Below are 20407 nucleotides of genomic sequence, written 5' to 3'. Positions count from 1 at the left end.
CGCGAGTCAAGCTTTTGTAGGTATTATTATGGACGAGGCTGATGAAGAAGAATTTGAAGAAAACAATCCTATTGATAATCTTGGTCAGGTGCTACAGAATGTATAGAAAGCCTCTGGTTGGAAATTCTTTATGTCTAGCTGAATACACCTCCCAGAAAGGCTCAACATTAGTGTGTCGGATTGGGGCATGGGCGACCCATCCCTATCCATATATATCAAACTATCTCCATCCCAACCCTGGAGGTAGAGCAATTGTTTGTGCACAGCTGATTCCTGGATCAAGCTTGCAAATAGTTTGAGTTGACAGGAGTGCAGTGCAAGCTTATAGTAGATTCAAAACGCGAAAACTTTGCATGTCATTGAAATGGGCGAAGACTAGTCCGATAATCCATCTTTTTATAAAGTTTGGTTACAATTTGGTGAAAATTTGAGGATTGAATACTCCCGGAGAAGATGTTGGAGAATTACGAAGGTACCCATGTATTTTATATAAAGGGGAGTATGCGTGCTTTTTTATAGACCCTTGCAATGACTGAAAGATCCAGATTAGTTCGATTTTTTTACCTGATCGGTGAAATATGCAAATTTCAACAAAATTCGAAAATCTATGGGATTTTTCAATCGTACCTTAAACTCGACTGAACCGGATTGCATGCATACCTGATTCAATCCAACCTTAATCAAAACCCATGTAAACCCAATTAGCCATCAATTTACAATGGGAAGTTGACGCAATAATAGTATCCAATGCAAGGAAAAAGTCTATACTAACTAGATACGGGACCTCTCATGATTCCAGAACCCCCCTCCTCAAGTGGTTCTCACAATAGTTTTCTCTTCAAGTGGGATGCATCGCGCCTGCTTCTACACGAGAAGGTCCCATGTTCAAGCCTGTCGTCCTTGAATGGAGGGCTGTAAAAAAAGCTTCGAGATCAATTCAAACTCTAAACGAGCAGACACAGACATTGTATCTAGGATGGAGTCATTCTAAACGAGATCATCTTTCGGTTCATTTCTCGACAAGTCCGACATGCAAACACAGACGCATATCATGTACAAAATGGCATCTTGGACGCAACGCTTGAGCTGTTGAGCAGATGTTGAGCGACTAGCGAGGAGCTCATGGTGATTGGTTGGACGCGGATAAGGCTGCTCGCTGATGGCATCTGCTAATCCTGGCAAACCGAATATGCTCTCTGTCCTCACCTCAACCTCAACGACAAACGCTCAGCAGTACTGTATCATCTTCCTCCAGCCATTTTCCTGGATTCCATTACCATTCCACTGGCGAGTGTGGTGTAGCAGCAGCCGAGAATACTAGTAGTGATCAGTGAACCAGAACCAGAGGGTCTTCAGCCAGCGACACAACAAAGGATGGCGGCGGCGGGCGCCGTCGTTCCCAGGCCGCCTCCTCCTCTTCCTATAACGGCCTTCCCCTCCTCCTCGTGGCCCCGCCTCTCCCCGCGGTATCCCCTAAGATTAAGAAGCATGCTCCGCCGCCCCCTTCCGTGCGCCGCCGCATCCTCCTCCTCCGTCTTGATGCCCGATCCGGACCTGGAGCCTGAGCCCGCCCACGAGGACGAGTCCAGGCCCCGCCGCATCGCCCTCTTCGTCGAGCCCTCGCCCTTCGCCTACGTCTCCGGCTACAAGAACCGCTTCCAGAACTTCATCAAGTACCTCCGGGAGATGGGCGACGAGGTGATTGTGGTCACCACGCACGAGGGCGTGCCTCAAGAATTCCACGGAGCCAAGCTAATCGGATCCTGGAGGTCCGTTCCGCCGGCCCCCAATCCCTTTGCTTTCTGCTGCTGCTGCTGCTCGTATCACCTTCTTGCTTGCTTGCAGCTTCCCTTGCCCCTGGTATCAAAAGGTTCCGCTCTCGCTGGCGTTGAGCCCTCGAATCATCGGAGAAGTTGCTAGATTCAAGCCTGACATTATTCATGCCTCTTCCCCTGGGATTATGGTAATTTCTTTTTTTACTACAAAGGTACATCAGTACCTCACCTCTTCACAATACTCTGCTTACTGCTTCTTCTGTTCATGACAGGTATTTGGTGCGCTAATTATCGCAAAGCTGCTCTGCGTCCCTCTTGTAATGTCATACCACACCCATGTCCCAATGTGAGTTTCTCATTCTCAATGCCAAAGGGAAAAGTAACACTAGGTGGCCGCGGAACACAATTACATTCTTTTCCGCCAGACACTACTAACAGTTGCTTGGCATGCCATTGTCTCTGTTCATTCATTGTCAAAACCACCATTTTGAAAAATAAAATGAAAAAAGGCTGTGAACTTTTCATAACCGAGAGAACTTGAGTGTCAACAAAGAACTGCAACTTGAAGATAACAGAACCATCTTGTCCTTTCTTCTGTCTTCATTCATTGTCGAGAACCATCAATGTGAAAAACAAGGGGGGCGTGTGAACATTTCATGACCAGGAGAACTTGAGTGTCACCAAGAAAATGGCAACTTGATGCGAACAGAGTCATCTTAGCTGACAACAACAGATCAACATAATCCTAGGTTCCTTAAGAAAAAAAAACTTTGTGAGGACTTATTGACATTCTTTAGATGACACCTATTTCAATTGTATGTATCCTAGCATCATGGTTTTACACACATGGCTGCATGGCAAACTGATTCTTTTGATTATGGCAGTTATATACCCCGATATACATTCAGCTGGCTTGTCAAGCCCATGTGGCTAATTATTAGTAAGTTTCACTCATTTGCTCTAGGAATACATTATTTTGCATGATTAGTCAACTGATATGTTTCTCACGTGCCGTAGAATTCTTGCACCGAGCTGCCGATCTCACACTTGTACCATCAGTTGCTATTGGCAGGGATCTTCAAGCTGCCCGCGTTACAGCAGGTTTACTTAACCACTTTGTCTGTAGTTTCATATTCTTTTACTTCTACCATTTCTCACATGGTTTGTGTTTCCAGCCAATAAGATACGCCTTTGGAACAAGGGTGTTGATTCAGAAAGCTTCCATCCTCGCTTCCGAAATAAGGAAATGCGTTCAAGGCTAACGTATGTATTTCTGTTATTCTCACTCAGTCTGTATCTGTGCACTTAATGTTTGACTGGTTGTTGCAATGAGCAAATATTTTCTTACATATGCCTGACTGTGGGGCTTACATGTTGTTCAAGCAGTAATGGAGAACCAGAAAAACCACTAATATTGTATGTTGGACGCTTAGGAGTGGAGAAAAGTTTGGATTTTCTTAAGAGGTGAGCTCTTGATGTGTCTGACTTTTTTTAATGCTACGGTAGAAGCTGGATGGTGCATTATTCATTTTGCAGCAACTTTTATTAATTGGGTCATCAACAACAAGATACGGTCACGAATAGTTGAGCACAGAAATTGTCCAAAAGCATGTTCAACCAGTCTGATTCGTTTTTATCAGGTTATAGTTGCTTGGGACCTCTGTCACTCTGCTTTTTACGGAGACCCTCACATGTGCTTATTTAACCATAATAATGTTTTCTTGGCATACTCTACCCCGTGATTGTCAAATGTCAGTACTCCTGAATTGTTGGTTTGGTACCTTGCAGAGTCATGGACCGACTTCCAGGATCAAGAATTGCGTTTATCGGAGATGGCCCATTCAGGTCAGCACCAGAGCAAGTGTTATTGGGAAGATGGTAGAAGGGAAACGTGATTCTTTCTTACCATCTTTCTGTGCAGGGCTGAGCTTGAGCAGATGTTCTCAGGTATGCCTGCAGTGTTCACGGGTACGTTGCAAGGGGAAGAGCTATCGCAGGCCTATGCCAGTGGGGATGTGTTTGTGATGCCTTCAGAGTCAGAGACGCTTGGCTTTGTGGTGCTCGAGGCCATGTCATCAGGAGTTCCGGTAGTCGGCGCTCGAGCTGGAGGAATACCTGATATTATACCGGAGGACCAGGAAGGGAAGACCAGCTTTCTGTACACGCCAGGGGATGTTGATGACTGCGTTAGCAAGATTGAGCGTCTCTTGTCATGCGAGGAGTTGCGAGAGACGATGGGGAGGGCTGCCAGGAAGGAGATGGAGAAGTTCGACTGGCGAGCGGCGACGAGGAAGATCCGGAATGAGCAGTACAGCGCTGCGATCTGGTTCTGGCGCAAGAAGAGGGCACAGCTGCTGAGGCCCGTTCAGTGGGTGGTCCGGAAGCTGGTGAGGCCGACAACGCCTGGGGCTGCCGTTGCGAAGCAATCATAGAAGAATGTTAAAAAAACAAGCAATCATAGAAGAGGAAGCATTTCCATAAAAAAAAACAGAGAGAGAGAGAGAGAGGAAGCATTCTGGACGGTGCATCTGCTTCTGTGGTGTTGACGATTGGATGTCTGATGCTCAACAATTGATGGGAAGGAAGCTCGAGCTTCCAGTACAATTGAATGGATGATCACTCACCATTAGGTTTAGGACTGGTTGATTGTAAATCGTACATACGCGTGTACTACTTCATTCGCTTGCTACATTGCATCCTACTATTCTGTCTTTGGTAGACTACTATTCTGTCTTTGGTAGAATTGGCAGTCCGTAAATGAGATGCGTTGCCATGTCATAGAAATTACGAAGAGAAGAGACGAAATGAGTTTCATGAAACTCGATTTACACGATTTCCAACATATGAAACTCTTTCACACCTTCCATTGAGAGCTACTCTTTTCATTCCAAATTGTAGGTCGTTTTGATTTTTCTAGGTGCATAATTTTTTTATGCATATAGATATAGTGTATGCCTAGATGCATAATAATATTTATGAACTTAGAAAAATTAAAACGACGGATGAAGTAAAGTTTTATTTCATTCGATCATGTGTCCAATTAAAAACTTCGACATCATGAATTAAATAATGGGGAATTCCATTATTTGCCACAAAGAAAACTTATAATCCCTTATATACCATCGTTGTGTCTATGATACGTGGACCCCACCCACACTGATAGTGGCGTATAACGGATCATAACCTGCGTGCTGATACGATGACATGGGGGGCGAAGGCTGAAAGGCCAACTGGGGAGAAAAATATCTGTATCCGGATCTAGCGTAGTATATGTGATGTTGGCGTTGGGAGTGGCTGGCAGCCAAGCCAAGCCAACCAATCGCCCCCCAAATCAAACCAAATCCCCAATTCGCTTCGCCCCCAGCAACCCTAGCCCTTCCCTGATGGATCCGCCGCCCTCCAGGGAGGAGCCGGAGCTGGAGCCCGGATCCCGTCCCTGCCCCGACGCCGACGAGCCGGAGACCTCCCCATCGGAGCGCGACGACCCGGAGACCTTCCGACCGGAATCGTCCGGTGCTTCGCCGCCGCCGCCTCTACGCCAGCAGCTCATGGGGGCCTGCCGCGCCGACGAGCGCCTCAGGCCGCTCCTCGCCCTCAACGTCTCCTGCACCGCCGCCGACGACCGTTTCATCGCGCACCTCGCGCAGGTAACTTAAGCCTGCTTCCTCCTACGATGCTTAGGGTTTACGGATTCATTCATTTTCCTTCGGTTAATTTGCTTGCTTCGCTTCGTCCGTGCAGCACTTCGAGGTGTCGGAGGTCGGCATGCTCGCGCGATGCCTCTGCGTCCCCCTCGTCTCCCTGCGCGTCGGCAAGGTTCAGAGGGACGGCGCCCTCCTCTGCCCAACACCCATTAGGTTGGTACCCACTCAGTCCTTTTCCTCGCTTCATCTAATTCTATTATAATACACAGGGACGCGGGTTCACTAACATTGCAGCGCGTGTTTCTGTTGTTTTATGATTTCGCTCACTGTCGCGCTTCAAATTACCATTCAAAAGCCAACGCATTCAAAACTAATCGTAGCATGTTTGTGCTATTTAGATCGGTTCCTTTGTAGGTTGCCCTCAAATATTTTACTCATTGATTTTCAAGTACATTTGCACTGGTTGAGCATGAACACAGCCTGATTCTCCTTATGATTGCTTCAGGAAGTTGTATTGCTACTCAAAGGATCCTAAAACTTTCATATTTTACTTTTGAAAGGGCTAAGGTTTCATAAAAATATGACTCAACCTAGCTTGTGATATCATGTAGAGGCACTGCGTAAGTTTTGTGTTTAATGAAAATGTTGTTGGCTAATACGTCCTTGCATAGCTGCCAAGTGCTCTTGTAGCGGTCTCTCCAATTGTACTTTCAGGAAAGTGGCATGCCACTGTATCTATATGATGATGTAGTAATGGTCGCTGGTCTATATGATCGTGTTTTCTAATTGCATGGGAATACAAATATATTAGTGCAACCAAAGTTATCATATTATTAGATTCATGATACAAGAGTTCATTTATGCATGTGAACCTGCAAGTACTAAAGCGATGATACGATTCAATTAATTGTTGGAGGACTATCATCTACAACACTCAACAATAATTTCGTTCTTCTCTGCTTATTATTTGTTCTCATATCCTTCTCTTTTTCTGCCCTTTTCATATCACTATCCTTTTACAGTTTGACCTGTGGAAATGTGGATCATGCAGTTCTTGTCCTGTGCTGCAGTAATCTGTATTTGCTACAACTTTGTTTGTTTCTTTGACCCTCTGTGTTTTTGAATTAGTAGTATGTGTTGCCTTTCTTTATTTCCAAGTCACCTAGTTACTTTTTAGGAGAAATGTTTCTTCCAACTATCGCGCCTTATTTAGAATGATGTGCAGGTTGATTCTAGGGTTACATAATTCATCTTATTAGTTATTAGTGATGGCACTGTTCATCTGCCAAATAAATTTATCTTTTCATTTGTAGGTAATTTGGGCGTGTGTCATAATCTCTGATATATGAGGAAAGAGAAGGTAGTTTCTTTCATGGCCTTGCAATATTTGTTACCTGCATTGATAATGACTAATCATGTATTGCAATATTTGGTGAGACTGATCAATAGGATCCCTGATTATGGTTGCAATATTTTAATGGACGACTGCAAAGTTGTTCTGCAGTTATCTCTGAATCTGTTGCAGGATGTGCTCTAGCATCATTAGTTTGTGCAGCAATACTTTAATTCTCTGGTTATCTTGAATAGATGTATTTGTGCCCACACCGGATCTCATTCTAGAACCAATTACTTGGCTTGCCAAGTTCTTCGTCCGTAAAACATCCGTCTTGTTTTTCATAGCTGTTCTTTTGTTTTACTCCCTGTTATGATAGTCCACGTGCTTTCTACACAAATGCGTAATGTTTATAAACACTGCTTACTTTTGAGACTTTTTGTTCCATTTTTCATTTTATATTTGTTGGATTTAGTCCTAATGGGAATTTTTGGTACTAACTGCCCTGAGCAGTTTTGTGTCCTTTGCCATCTTTCTTTTTTGGGATCCTTCATACTCACAAAGTATGTTGATTTGCTCATGTAGAAGAAAAATCATAATTTAGTGGCCCTTATTTATTTTATATATCTAGGTTATTTCTATAGTTCTATGGAATGTTTCACACTTATTTTGTCACTTGTGAGGTAGATCATTCATGGGGCTATGAGCTCACATGAAAGGCGGAGCTACTGCTATTGTTCAGAACAGGTTCTCGAACATTGTGTTTTGATTTATTCAAAGGCATTCTCTCAAGTTGAGTCATGCACACCTATGTAATGGTGCCAAGCGTGAAGATTTTGCCTAGCCTCTTGGTTTTTATTTTGATAATTTATTAGTGAGTTTAGGCCTGAAGACAATGTTACTTTATTAGGACCTTAACAAGGTTACTCTTTTCTTATATAGATGTATGTAACGGCACCTTTTTAGTGACACTGAAGGGCTTTATTTTTTATTCTATAATTTCCTGATGTGAGACGTTCAGTTTCATAGATATCAAAATTAGTTTTTCTCCTTTTCCTTACTAGTGGCTGTGTTGCATGCTAACGCTTGCATGTGTGTGCACTGGAGCCTCTTTTGTATTAATTTATTTTCTTTCTATTGAAGTAACTCTTCTGATCTTTGATTTTCCTTTTCATTGAATTTCAAATAATATTTTTCTTTTCTTATACTATATAGCTGTCTTGTCTGTGTTTTCTAAGAGCAAACAATATGCCATTTGGTACTTCTGGTGATAATTCAGGGATCTCATGTATGCTCATTTACTATGTGCAGAGGGAAGCTGAACCTCGGTCTTCTGCCGTCATCTAGCATGTGCCTTACTTTTGTTGGTGATGATGGTTATTCAGAGCAACTAGCTCTCTTGAGCAACGGCTTTGAATTTTTAGATGTTGTGATTGAAGAGATATCAGCTGATAATTCTGGGCGTTCTTTCCTAGTCAGAATTTCAGAATCTAAGGTATTTTACTACTGGTGTGCTGAGAAGTCAAAGGAACATGGAATAGAACTTCTTGCAAAGGTTTGTATAGATGTACAATGACCTTGATCTTAACTATGATGTGCTAAAGTTATGTTTTCCTCAGAGAGAAACTACAGAACCAAAATATTATATTTACATGGTACGAAAAATGATGTGGTCCATAGCGGTTTGCACGCACTGATAAGGATTATCGTTTTGTTTTTGTGTGCGCAGATGAAAAGCCTTTTGGACGGGAGGCCAACACTCTCTGATCTGACTGGCATCTCCAATTCACGACTAGACGCTTTTGCCACTCATTTACATGCTTATCTTCTTGCATCAAGTATTGGTGATGTTAAATCGTTAGGATCACTTAATGACTTTCTGGGCCTTTCGAGACCGCATGATCAATATTTGCAGCTCCAGTCAGCTGTTTCCAAGACTTCCAGGTTTCGTGCCTCTGCAACTAATGCAACTAAGCCAAGCTCTGTCTATCAAGCCAGCCTAAGTCCCAGATCTGGCACTTTTAAAGATGGTGTGCCAAGGGCCTCATGTTCAAGGGTTGTTGGGAGAGAGAAACTGAAGCGTCGTGCAGAATGGTCGAGCCCATCAATTGCTCCTCTTGACGCAAATGACGTGACAACAAACAGTATCAACTCTGATTCTACCAGTGAGAAGTGCGATGCAGATTGTTCAAGAAGTACTGTTAACTCAGTTCCGCTGGACTTGCCTCTTTCATTTCCCTTGCCATCTATTTACTCTCTTGGCACTTGTCCCCCACCTGAGGTTTCTTTGGAGAAGCAGTTTAAGCCTTACTATTGCTGGTGCCCTCCATGTCCATCTTCACTGCAATACACTGTTACCCCTTTGCATCTGCCAGCTACATCTGTAGATCCATTGCCCCTAACACCTTTGAGTTCACTGCTAGCAAATGAGCAGCCACCTTCTTCAGCAGCGTCCGCAAAGCTGGATACAACTGATCTCCCTTCCCTTAATCTTCCATCGATACTACATGATCCTTTACTTCACCTGCCACTTCCCACCTCACCACTTATTCCCCTACATGGTTCACAGGTTCCAACGTTCACGCCATTGATGTCTGATCCCATTGTGCATGTCCCAGTTATTGATGTTTGTTCCGCGGGGCAGGCATACCTGGTGAGCTGTGGTCCATCAATATCTTCAGCAGTTCCCCTGCTCCCTAGCTTGAAGCCTCTGCTTCCAGAAGCAGACTCGTTAGTCGAGAGAAGTGCAAGGGAAACACTAATGAGGCTCATAGCTTCGACACCACCTGCAAGCAATCCTCAGTTAGTCAACATTCTTCCTGTGGTCGTGCCAGAAAGTATATCTCGTGCCAATAATGTAAGACATCTGGATGTAGTTTTCAACTTGATTTTACCTTCATGCCTTGTGGCTTACTTCTCTGTTTGATAGGTGAACCAGTATGTCAATGCAGACACCAAGGACAAAGGTTTTGGTACATCTTGTGTTGCTGTGTTTGGAAGTGGGATTGGAGGTGTGGATTTGCACTCCCAGGATGAAGTTTCAAGTGAAGATGATTCTCGTGAACTGTTTGCAGAATATGATAGTGCCAGCAACGACTGTGATGTACATCATTGCCAGAAAATTTAGTTTGCAACAGTTTGGCACGATAACAAAAAAGGTATTTGTCTAGCTAAATGTCGGCATGGAATGTCATAATATTTTGAGCGGCAGTTGCATCACCATGGTAAATAGGGCTTTGCAGGGATTGGTGATTCGATGCTATGTATGCTGTATGCAGCCTTTTTTCGGCCATAATTTCAGTGCCCAGCCAGCACGCTTATCTGGTTGGCAATTGTAATTAGTTGTTCGTACTGTATTTCGTTTTGGCAAACTTACTACGAACCGCCAAGTTATTTTAGTTATTTTATGCGCCTGTAGTCTCATAAAATATGCTACCATACATTTCCTTTTATAAGGCACAAGCACATTTCCATTTCTTTTTACGGGGCACTCTTTATTTTAGTGTTCAGGCCTCGTAATCTTCACAGTGACTTGTTATATCATAATTTTTGTTGTATGATACATAGGGCAATTGCGTTCTTGCCGCCCCTGTCTTGAAGGTCTGTTTCACGGAGTCGGACTCCACGAATAAAAATTAGAATAAGTTAACATCTATTTTAACTCCCTCACCAAAATTTAAGTTCACGGGAGGTGGAAAATAGTCCAACTTGAGACTCGTGAAATAAAAACTGCGATCACACGAAGAAATGAAAAATACCACTGGGCACATGTTATGTAAAGGAAGGAAACCTCACAGGAGGCAGAAAATAGCAGGGGTGCAGGGTCTGGGATGAAAACAAGTGGAATCGTCCAAATAAGTGAAAAATGTCACTTACACCTCACGAGAGCTGCAAAACAGCCCGATTGAAGACCTTGGGTGGAAATAAACAATCACCTGAACAAGTGGAAAAATACCACTAGACACGTGTTAAGCTAAGGGAACGTGTGCATGAGAGGTGGGACATAGACTCGAGACGAAACCGAGTTGGATCGCTCAAACCAGTGTAAAATGCCGTCGGACATGTGTAATGTAAAAGAAACGTATGCCATAGCTCACAGGAGGCGGAAAACAGCTAGACCGGGATTGGAGATGAAAACGACTGGGGAGCAAGTGACAAATGTCACTAGACACGTGTTCGTTATGAAAACGTGTGTTATAGCCCACGGAAGGTGGAAAACAGCTCGACCGGAGATTCGACATGAAATATAGGTTACGGGAGCCCGAATACGGACACACCGGCAACCGGGGTCGAAAACGTGGGGGAGATCCGAAACCATGAAAATGGCTTCCGGATCCGTTTTCGGCAAGGAAAATGTGTGCTATAGGTTACCGGAGCCCGAATACGGTCACACCGGCAACCGGGGTCGAAAACGTTGGTGATCGTCCGAAGCTGTGAAAATATCCTCCGGACCCGTTTTGGGCCAAGAATACGTGTGCTATAGGTCACGTGAGCCCGAATACGGACACACCGACAACCGGGGTTGAAAACGTGGGGGAATGTCTGAACCATGAAAATGGCTTCCGGACCCATTTTCGGCCAAGAAAACATGTGCTATAGGTCACCGGAGCCCGACTACGGTCACACCGGCAACCGGGGTCGAAAACGTGGGTGATCGTCCAAAGCTGTGAAAATGGCCTCCCGACCCGTTTTGGGCCAAGAATACGTGTGCTATAGGTCACAGGAGCCCGAATACGGTCAGACCGGCAACCTGGGTCGAAAAAGTGGGGTAAGGTCCGAAACCGTGAAAATGGCCTCCAGGCCCGTTTTCGGCCAAGAAAACGTGTGCTATAGGTCACCGGAGCCCGAATACAGACACACCGGCAACCGGGGTCGAAAACGTGGGGGAGGGTCCGAAACCATGGAAATGGCTTCCGGACCCGTTTTCAGCCAAGAATACGTGTGCTTTAGGTCACGGGAGCCCGAATACGGACACATCGGCAACCGAGGTTGAAAACGTGGCGGGAGGTCCGAAACCATGAAAATGGCTTCCGGACCTGTTTTTGGCCAAGAGAACGTGTGCTATAGGTCACCGGAGCCCGAATACGGTCACACCGGCAACCAGGGTTGAAAACGTGGGTGATCATCCGAAGCTGTGAAAATGGCATCCGGACCCATTTTTGGCCAAGATAACGTGTGCTATAGGTCACGGGAGCTCGAATACGGTCACACCGGCAACCGGGGTCGAAAACGTGGGGAGGGCTCGAAACCGTGAAAGTGGCCTCCAGGCCCGTTTTCGGCCAAGAAAACATGTGGTATAGGTCACGGGAGCCCGAATACGGACACACTGGCAACCAGGGTCGAAAACGTGGGGGAGGGTCCGAAACCAAGAAAATGGCTTCCGGACCCGTATTTGGCTATGAATACGGTCACACCGGCAACCGGGGTCGAAAACGTGGGTGATCGTCCGAAGCTATGAAAATAACCTCCGGACCCGTTTTGGGCCAAGAATACGTGTGCTATAGGTCACGTGAGCTTGAATTTGGACACACCGGCAACAGGGGTCGAAAACGTGGGGGGAGGTCCGAAACCATGAAAATGGCTTTGGGACCCGTTTTTGGCCAAGAAAACGTGTGCTAGAGGTCACCTGAGCCCGAATACGGACACACCGGCAACCGGGGTCGAAAACGTCGAGGTAGGTACGAAACCATGAAAATTGCCTCCGGACCCGTTTTCGGCCAAGAATACGTGTGCTATAGGTCACGGGAGCCCGAATACGGTCACACCGGCAACCTTGGTCGAAAACGTGGGGATGGTCCGAAGTTGTGAAAACGGGCTTCGAACCCATTTTCAACCGTGAAAACGTGCGCCAAAGGTCACGGGAGCCCGAAAACGGCCACACCGGCCACCGGGGTCGAAAACCTGGGGGATGGTCTGAAGCCGTGAAAATGGCCACCGGACCCGTTTTCGGCCGTGAAAACGTGTGCTAAAGGTCACGGGAGCCCGAAAACAGCCACACCGGCCACCGGGGTTGAAAACGTGTGGGATGGTCCGAAGCTGTGAAAATGGCTTCAGGACCCGTCTTCGGCCAAGAATACGTGTGCTATAGGTCACGGAAGCCCGAAAATAGCTGTACCGACCACCGGGGTCGAAATCATTGGTGTTGGACCAAAGATGTTAAAATGACCTCGGGACCCATTTTCGGCCATTAAAACGTGTACTATAGGTCACGGGAGCCCGAAAACGGCCACACCGGCAACCGGGGTCGAAAACGTTGGTGATCGTCCGAAGCTGTGAAAATGGCCTCCGGACCCGTTTTGGGCCAAGAATACGTGTGCTATAGGTCACGTGAGCCCGAATATGGACACACCGGCAACCGGGGTCGAAAACGTGGGGGACGGTCCAAAACCATGAAAATGGCTTCCGGACCCGTTTTCGGCCAGGAAAACGTGTGCTATGGGTCACCGGAGTTCGAATACGGTCACACCGGCAACCGGGGTCGAAAACGTGGGTGATCGTACGAAGCTGTGAAAATGGCCTCTAGACCCGTTTTGGGCCAAGAATACGTGTGCTATAGGTCAAATGAGCTCGAATACGGACACACCGGCAACCGGGGTCGAAAACGTGGGGGTAGGTCCGAAACCATGAAAATGGCTTCCGAACTTGTTTTCGGCGAAGAAAACGTGTGCTATAGGTCACCGGAGCACGAATAGGGTCACACCGGCAACTAGTGTCAAAAATGTGGGTGATCGTCCGAAGCTGTGAAAATGGCCTCCGGACCCGTTTTCGGCCAAGAATACGTGTGCTATAGGTCACGTGAGCCCGAATATGGACACACCGACATCCGGGGTCAAAAACGTGGGGGACGGTCCGAAACCATGAAATAGCTTCCAGACCCATTTTTGGCCAAGAAAACGTGTGCTATAGGTCACCGGAGTTCGAATACGGTCACACCGGCAACCGGGGTCGAAAACGTGTGCTATAGGTCACCGGAGTTAGAATACAGACACACCAGCAACTGGGGTCGAAAATGTGGGGGACGGTCCGAAACCATGAAAATGGCTTCCGGACCCGTTTTCGACCAAGAAAACATGTGCTATAGGTCACCGGAGTTCGAATACGGTCACACCGGCAACCGGGGTCGAAAACGTGGGTGATCGTACGAAGCTGTGAAAATGGCCTCTGGACCCGTTTTGGGCCAAGAATACATGTGTTATAGGTCACGTGAGCTCGAATACAGACACACCGGCAATCGGGGTCGAAAATGTGAGGGTAGGTCTGAAACCATGAAAATGGCTTCTGAACCCGTTTTCGGCGAAGAAAACGTGTGCTATAGGTCACCAAAGCCCGAATACCGTCACACCGGCAACCGGTGTCGAAAATGTGGGTGATCGTCCGAAGCTGTGAAAATGGCCTCCGGACCCGTTTTCGGCCAAGTAAACGTGTGCTATAGGTCACCGGAGCCCGAATACGGTCACACCATCAACCGGGGTCGAAAATGTGGGGGTAGGTCCGAAACCATGAAAATGGCTTCCAAACCTGTTTTCGGCGAAGAAAACATGTGCTATAGGTCACCGGAGCCCGAATACGGTCACACCGGCCACTGGGCTCGAAAACGTGGGGTATGGTTCGAAGCTGTGAAAATGGCCTTCGGACCCATTTTCAGGCGAGAAAAAGTGTGCTAAAGGTCACGGGAGCCCGAAAATAGCTACACCGGCCACCGGGGTCGAAAATGTGGCGGATTGTTCGAAGCCGTGAAAATGGCCACCGGACCCGTTTTGGGCCAAGAATACGTGTGCCATAGGTCACGTGAGCCCGAATACGGACACAACGGCAAGCGGGGTCGAAAACGTGGGGGAGGTCTGAAACCATGAAAATGGCTTCCGGACCCGTTTTCGGTCAAGAAAACGTGTGCTATAGGTAACCGAAGCTCGAATACGGTCACACCGGCAACCGGGGTTGAAAACGTGGGTGATCGTCCGAAGCTGTGAAAATGGCCTCCGGACCCGTTTTCGGCCAAGAATACGTGTGGTATAGGTCACGGGAGCGCGAATACGGTCACACCGGCAACCGGGGTCGAATAATTTGGGGATGGTCCGAAGTTGTGAAAATGGCCTTCGGACCCGTTTTCGACCGTGAAAATGTGTGCTTCATCGGAGCCCGAATACGGTCACACCGGCCACTGGGATCGAAAACGTGGGGTATGGTTCGAAGCCGTGAAAATGGCCTCCGGACCCATTTTCGGGCGTGAAAACGTGTGCTAAAGGTCACGGGAGCCCGAAAACGGCGACACCGGCCAGCAGGGTCGAAAACGTGGCGGATGGTCCGAAGCTATGAAAATGGCCTCCCGACCCGTTTTCTTGCCATGAAAATGTGTGCTAAAGGTCACGGGAGCCCGAAAACGGCCACACCAGCCACCGGGGTCGAAAATGTGGGGGATGGTCCGAAGCCGTGAAAATGGCTTCAGGACCCGTTTTGGGCCAAGAATACGTGTGCTATAGGACACGTGAGCCCAAATATGGACACACCGACAACCGGGGTCGAAAACGTAGGGGAAGGTCCGAAACCATGAAAATGCCTTCCGGACCTGTTTTCGGCCAAGAAAACGTGTGCTATAGGTAACGGGAGCCCGAATACGGTCACACCGGCAACCGGGGTCGAAAACATGGCGGAGGGTCCGAAACCATGAAAATGGCTTCCGGACCCGTTTTTGGCCAAGAAATCGTGTGCTATAGGTCACCGGAGCCCGAATACGGTCACACCGGCAACCGGGGTTGAAAACGTGGGGGAAGGTCCGAAACCGTGAAAATGGCCTCCAGGCCCATTTTCGGCCAAGAAAACCTGTGGTATTGGTCACGGGAGCCCGAAAACGGACACACCGGCAACCGGGGTCGAAAACGTGGGGGAGGGTCCGAAACCATGAAAATGGCTTACTGACCCGTTTTTGGGCAAGAAAACGTGTGTTATAGGTCACCGGAGCCCGAATACGGTCACACCGGCAACCGGGGTCGAAAACGTGGGTGATCGTCCGAAGCTGTGAAAATGGCCTCCGGACCCGTTTTTGGCCAAGAAAACGTGTGCTATAGGTCACGGGAACCCGAATACGGTCAGACCGGCAACCGGGGTGGAAAACGTGGGGAGAGGTCCGAAACTGTGAAAATGGCTTACGGACCCGTTTTCGGGCAAGAAAACATGTGGTATTGGTCACGGGAGCCCGAATACGGACACACCGGCAACCGGGGTCGAAAACGTGGGGGAGGGTCCGAAACCATGAAAATGGCTTACGGACCCGTTTTCGGGCAAGAAAACATGTGTTATAGGTGACCGGAGCCCGAATACGGTCACACCTGCAACCCGGGTTGAAAACATTGGTGATCATCCGAAGCTGTGAAAATGGCTTCCGGACATGTTTTTGGCTAAGAAAACGTGTGCTATAGGTCACCGGAGCTCGAATACAGTCACACCGGCAACCGGGGTTGAAAACGTGGGTGATCGTCCGAAGCTGTGAAAATGGCCTCCGGACCCATTTTCGGCCAAGAATACGTGTGCTATAGGTCACGATAGCCCGAATACGGTCACACCGGCAATGGGGGTCGAAAAATTTGGGCATGGTCCGAAGTTGTGAAAATGGCCTTCGGACCCGTTTTCGGCCGTGAAAATGTGTGCTATAGGTCACAGGAGCCCGAATACAGTCACATCGGCCACTGGAATCGAAAACGTGGGGTATGGTTTGAAGCCGTGAAAGTGGCCTCCGGACCCGTTTTCGGGCGTGAAAACGTGTGCTAAAGGTCACGGGAGCCCGAAAACGGCCACACCCGCAACCGGGGTCGAAAACGTGGGGGGGGGGGGTCCGAAACCATGAAAATGGCTTCCGAACCCGTTGTCGACCAAGAAAACGTGTGCTATAGGTCTCCAAAGCTCAAATACGGTCACAACATCAACCGGGGTTGAAAACGTGGGTGATCGTCCGAAGCTGTGAAAATGGCCTCCGGACCCCTTTTCGGCCAAGAATACGTGTGCTATAGGTCACGGGAGCCCGAAGACGGTCACACCGGCAACTAGGGTGAAAAACGTGGGGATGGTCCGAAGTTATGAAAATGGCCTTCGGACCCGTTTTCGGCCGCGAAAATGTGTGCTATAGGAGGCCGAATAGAGGCACACCGGCCACAGGGATCGAAAACGTGTGGTATGGTTCGAAGCCGTGAAAATGACCTCTGGACCTGTTTTCGGGCATTAAAACGTGTGCTAAAGGTCACGGGAGCCCGAAAACGGCCACACCGGCCACCGGGGTCGAAAACGTGGGGGATGGTCCGAAGCCGTGAAAATGGCTTCAGGACCCGTTTTGGGCCAAGAATACGTGTGCTATAGGTCACGTGAGCCCAAATATGGACACACCGACAACCGGGGTCGAAAACGTAGGGGGAGGTCCGAAACCATGAAAATGGCTTCCGGACCTGTTTTCGGCCAAGATAACGTGTGCTATAGGTCATGGGAGCCCGAAAACGGTCACACCGGCAACCGGGGTCGAAAACGTGGTGGAGGGTCCGAAACCATGAAAATGGCTTCCGGACCCGTTTTTGGCCAAGAAATCGTGTGCTATAGGTCACCGGAGCCCGAATAGGGTCACACCGGCAACCGGGGTTGAAAACGTGGGTGATCATCTGAAGCTTTGAAAATGGCATCCGGTCCCATTTTGGGCCAAGAAAACGTGTGCTATAGGTCACGGGAGCCCGAAAACGGCCACTCCGGCCACCGAGGTCGAAAACGTGGGGGATGGTCTGAAGCCGTGAAAATGGCTTCCAAACCCGTTTTCGGCCTTGAAAATGTGTGCTAAAGGTCATGGGAGACCGAAAATGACCACACCGATCATCGGGGTCGAAAACATGGGGGATGGTCCAAAGCCGTGAAGATGGGGGACCCGTTTTCAGCCAAGAATACGTGTGCTTTAGGTCACGGGAGCCCGGATACGGACACATCGGCAACCGAGGTTGAAAACGTGGCAGGAGGTCCGAAACCATGAAAATGGCTTCCGGACCTGTTTTTGGCCAAGAGAACGTGTGCTATAGGTCACCGGAGCCCGAATACGGTCACACCGGCAACCGGGGTTGAAAATGTGGGTGATCATCCCAAGCTGTGAAAATGGCATCCGGACCCATTTTTGGCCAAGATAACGTGTGCTATAGGTCACGGGAGCTCGAATACGGTCACACCGGCAACCGGGGTCGAAAACGTGGGGAGGGTTCGAAACCGTGAAAGTGGCCTCCAGGCCCGTTTTCGGCCAAGAAAACATGTGGTATAGGTCACGGGAGCCCGAATACGGACACACTGGCAACCGGGGTCGAAAACGTGGGGGAGGGTCCGAAACCATGAAAATGGCTTCCGGACCCGTATTTGGCTATGAATACGGTCACACCGGCAACCGGGGTCGAAAACGTGGGTGATCGTCCGAAGCTGTGAAAATAACCTCCGGACCCGTTTTGGGCCAAGAATACGTGTGCTATAGGTCACGTGAGCCTGAATTTGGACACACCGGCAACAGGGGTCGAAAACGTGGGGGGAGGTCCGAAACCATGAAAATGGCTTTGGGACCCGTTTTTGGCCAAGAAAACGTGTGCTATAGGTCACATGAGCCCGAATACGGACACACCGGCAACCGGGGTCAAAAACGTCGAGGTAGGTACGAAACCATGAAAATTGCCTCCGGACCCGTTTTCGGCGAAGAATACGTGTGCTATAGGTCACGGGAGCCCGAATACGGTCACACCGGTAACCTTGGTCGAAAACGTGGGGATGGTCGGAAGTTGTGAAAACGGCCTTCGGACCCATTTTCGACCTTGAAAACGTGTGCCAAAGGTCATGGGAGCTCGAAAACGGCCACACCTACCACCGGGGTCGAAAACGTGGATGATGGTCCGAAGCCGTGAAAATGGCCTCCGGACCCGTTCTCGGCTGTGAAAACGTGTGCTAAAGGTCACGGGAGCCCGAAAACAGCCACACCGGCCACCGGGGTTGAAAACGTGTGGGATGGTCCAGAGCCGTGAAAATGCCTTCAGGACCCGTCTTCGACCAAGAATACGTGTGCTATAGGTCACGGGAGCCCGAAAATTGCCGCACCAACCACCGGGGTCGAAATCGTGGGGGTTGGACCAAAGACGTGAAAATGACCTCGGGAGCCCGAAAACGGCGACACCAGCCACCAGGGTCGAAAACGTGGCGGATGGTCTGAAGCTATGAAAATGGCCTCCCGACCCGTTTTCTTGCCATGAAAACGTGTGCTAAAGGTCACGGGAGCCCGAAAATGGCCACACCGGCCACCGGGGTCGAAAACGTGGGGATGGTCCGAAGCCGTGAAAATGGCTTCAGGACCTGTTTTGGGCCAAGAATACGTGTGCTATAGGTCACGTGAGCCCAAATATGGACACACCGACAACCGGGGTCGAAAATGTGAGGGTAGGTCCGAAACCTTGAAAATGGCTTCCGAACTCGTTTTCGGCGAAGAAAACGTGTGCTATAGGTCACCGGAGCCTGAATACGGTCACACCGGCCACTGGGCTCAATAATGTGGGCTATGGTTCGAAGCCGTGAAAATGGCCTTCGGACCCATTTTCAGGCGAGAAAACGTGTGCTAAAGGTCACGGGAGCCCGAAAATAGCCACACCGGCCACCGGGGTCGAAAAATATGGCGGATTGTCCGAAGCCGTCAAAATGGCCAACGGACCCGTTTTGGGCGAAGAATACGTGTGCCATAGGTCACGTGAGCCCGAATACGGACACACCGGCAAGCGGGGTCGAAAACGTGGGGGAGGGTCCGAAACCATGAAAATGGCTTACGGACCCGTTTTCGGTCAAGAAAACGTGTGCTATAGGTGACCGAAGCTCGAATACGGTCACACCGGCAACCGGGGTTGAAAACGTGGGTGATCGTCCGAAGCTGTGAAAATGGCATCCGGACCCGTTTTCGGCCAAGAATACGTGTGCTATAGGTCACGGGAGCCTGAATACGGTCACACCTGCAACCGGGGTCGAATAATTTGGGGATGGTCCGAAGTTGTGAAAATGGCCTTCGGACCCGTTTTCGGCCGTGAAAATGTGTGTTTCATCGGAGCCCGAATACGGTCACACCGGCCACTGGGATCGAAAACGTGGGGTATGGTGCGAAGCCGTGAAAATGGCCTCCGGACCCATTTTCGGGCGTGAAAACGTGTGCTAAAGGTCACGGGAGCCCGAAAACGGCGACACCAGCCACCAGGGTCGAAAACGTGGCGGATGGTCTGAAGCTATGAAAATGGCCTCCCGACCCGTTTTCTTGCCATGAAAACGTGTGCTAAAGGTCACGGGAGCCCGAAAATGGCCACACCGGCCACCGGGGTCGAAAACGTGGGGATGGTCCGAAGCCGTGAAAATGGCTTCAGGACCTGTTTTGGGCCAAGAATACGTGTGCTATAGGTCACGTGAGCCCAAATATGGACACACCGACAACCGGGGTCGAAAATGTAGGGGAAGGTCCGAAACCATGAAAATGGCTTCCGTACCTGTTTTCGGCCAAGAAAACGTGTGCTATAGGTCACGGGAGCCCGAATACGGTCACACCGGCAACCGGGGTCGAAAACGTGGCGGAGGGTCCGAAACCATGAAAATGGCTTCAGGACCCGTTTTTGGCCAAGAAATCGTGTGCT

General features: G+C 48.8%; 2 protein-coding genes across 2 annotated transcripts; both read left to right on the top strand.

Moving 5' to 3' along the window:
- The first annotated feature begins 1109 nt into the window (after nucleotides 1-1109).
- Nucleotides 1110-4498, top strand: LOC117845653 (sulfoquinovosyl transferase SQD2). The gene is made up of 9 exons (XM_034726716.2): nucleotides 1110-1769; nucleotides 1846-1963; nucleotides 2048-2121; nucleotides 2660-2715; nucleotides 2793-2876; nucleotides 2951-3038; nucleotides 3162-3239; nucleotides 3564-3620; nucleotides 3697-4498. The coding sequence occupies exons 1-9, from the start codon at nucleotides 1375-1377 to the stop codon at nucleotides 4205-4207; spliced, it is 1461 nt and encodes a 486-aa protein (XP_034582607.1). The 5' UTR covers nucleotides 1110-1374; the 3' UTR covers nucleotides 4208-4498.
- A 535-nt stretch (nucleotides 4499-5033) lies between these two features.
- On the top strand, nucleotides 5034-10229 carry LOC117845652 (uncharacterized). The gene is made up of 5 exons (XM_034726715.2): nucleotides 5034-5422; nucleotides 5517-5632; nucleotides 8064-8307; nucleotides 8482-9609; nucleotides 9682-10229. The coding sequence occupies exons 1-5, from the start codon at nucleotides 5051-5053 to the stop codon at nucleotides 9877-9879; spliced, it is 2058 nt and encodes a 685-aa protein (XP_034582606.1). The 5' UTR covers nucleotides 5034-5050; the 3' UTR covers nucleotides 9880-10229.
- Nucleotides 10230-20407: the final 10178 nt, after the last annotated feature.

This window comes from Setaria viridis, chromosome 2 (assembly GCF_005286985.2).
Source record: "Setaria viridis chromosome 2, Setaria_viridis_v4.0, whole genome shotgun sequence".
Taxonomy (NCBI): Eukaryota; Viridiplantae; Streptophyta; class Magnoliopsida; order Poales; family Poaceae; genus Setaria; species Setaria viridis.
This window is presented reverse-complemented; position numbering and strand designations above follow the sequence as displayed.

Coding starts and splice junctions, on each gene's coding strand:
- LOC117845653 (XM_034726716.2), top strand. CDS start 1,375: ATGGCGGCGGCGGGCGCCGTCGTTCCCAGGCCGCCTCCTCCTCTTCCT. Junction 1,964..2,047: donor CCTCTTCCCCTGGGATTATG/GTAATTTCTTTT, acceptor TGTTCATGACAG/GTATTTGGTGCGCTAATTAT. Junction 3,240..3,563: donor AGTTTGGATTTTCTTAAGAG/GTGAGCTCTTGA, acceptor GGTACCTTGCAG/AGTCATGGACCGACTTCCAG.
- LOC117845652 (XM_034726715.2), top strand. CDS start 5,051: ATGTTGGCGTTGGGAGTGGCTGGCAGCCAAGCCAAGCCAACCAATCGC. Junction 5,633..8,063: donor CTCTGCCCAACACCCATTAG/GTTGGTACCCAC, acceptor TACTATGTGCAG/AGGGAAGCTGAACCTCGGTC. Junction 8,308..8,481: donor GAATAGAACTTCTTGCAAAG/GTTTGTATAGAT, acceptor TTGTGTGCGCAG/ATGAAAAGCCTTTTGGACGG.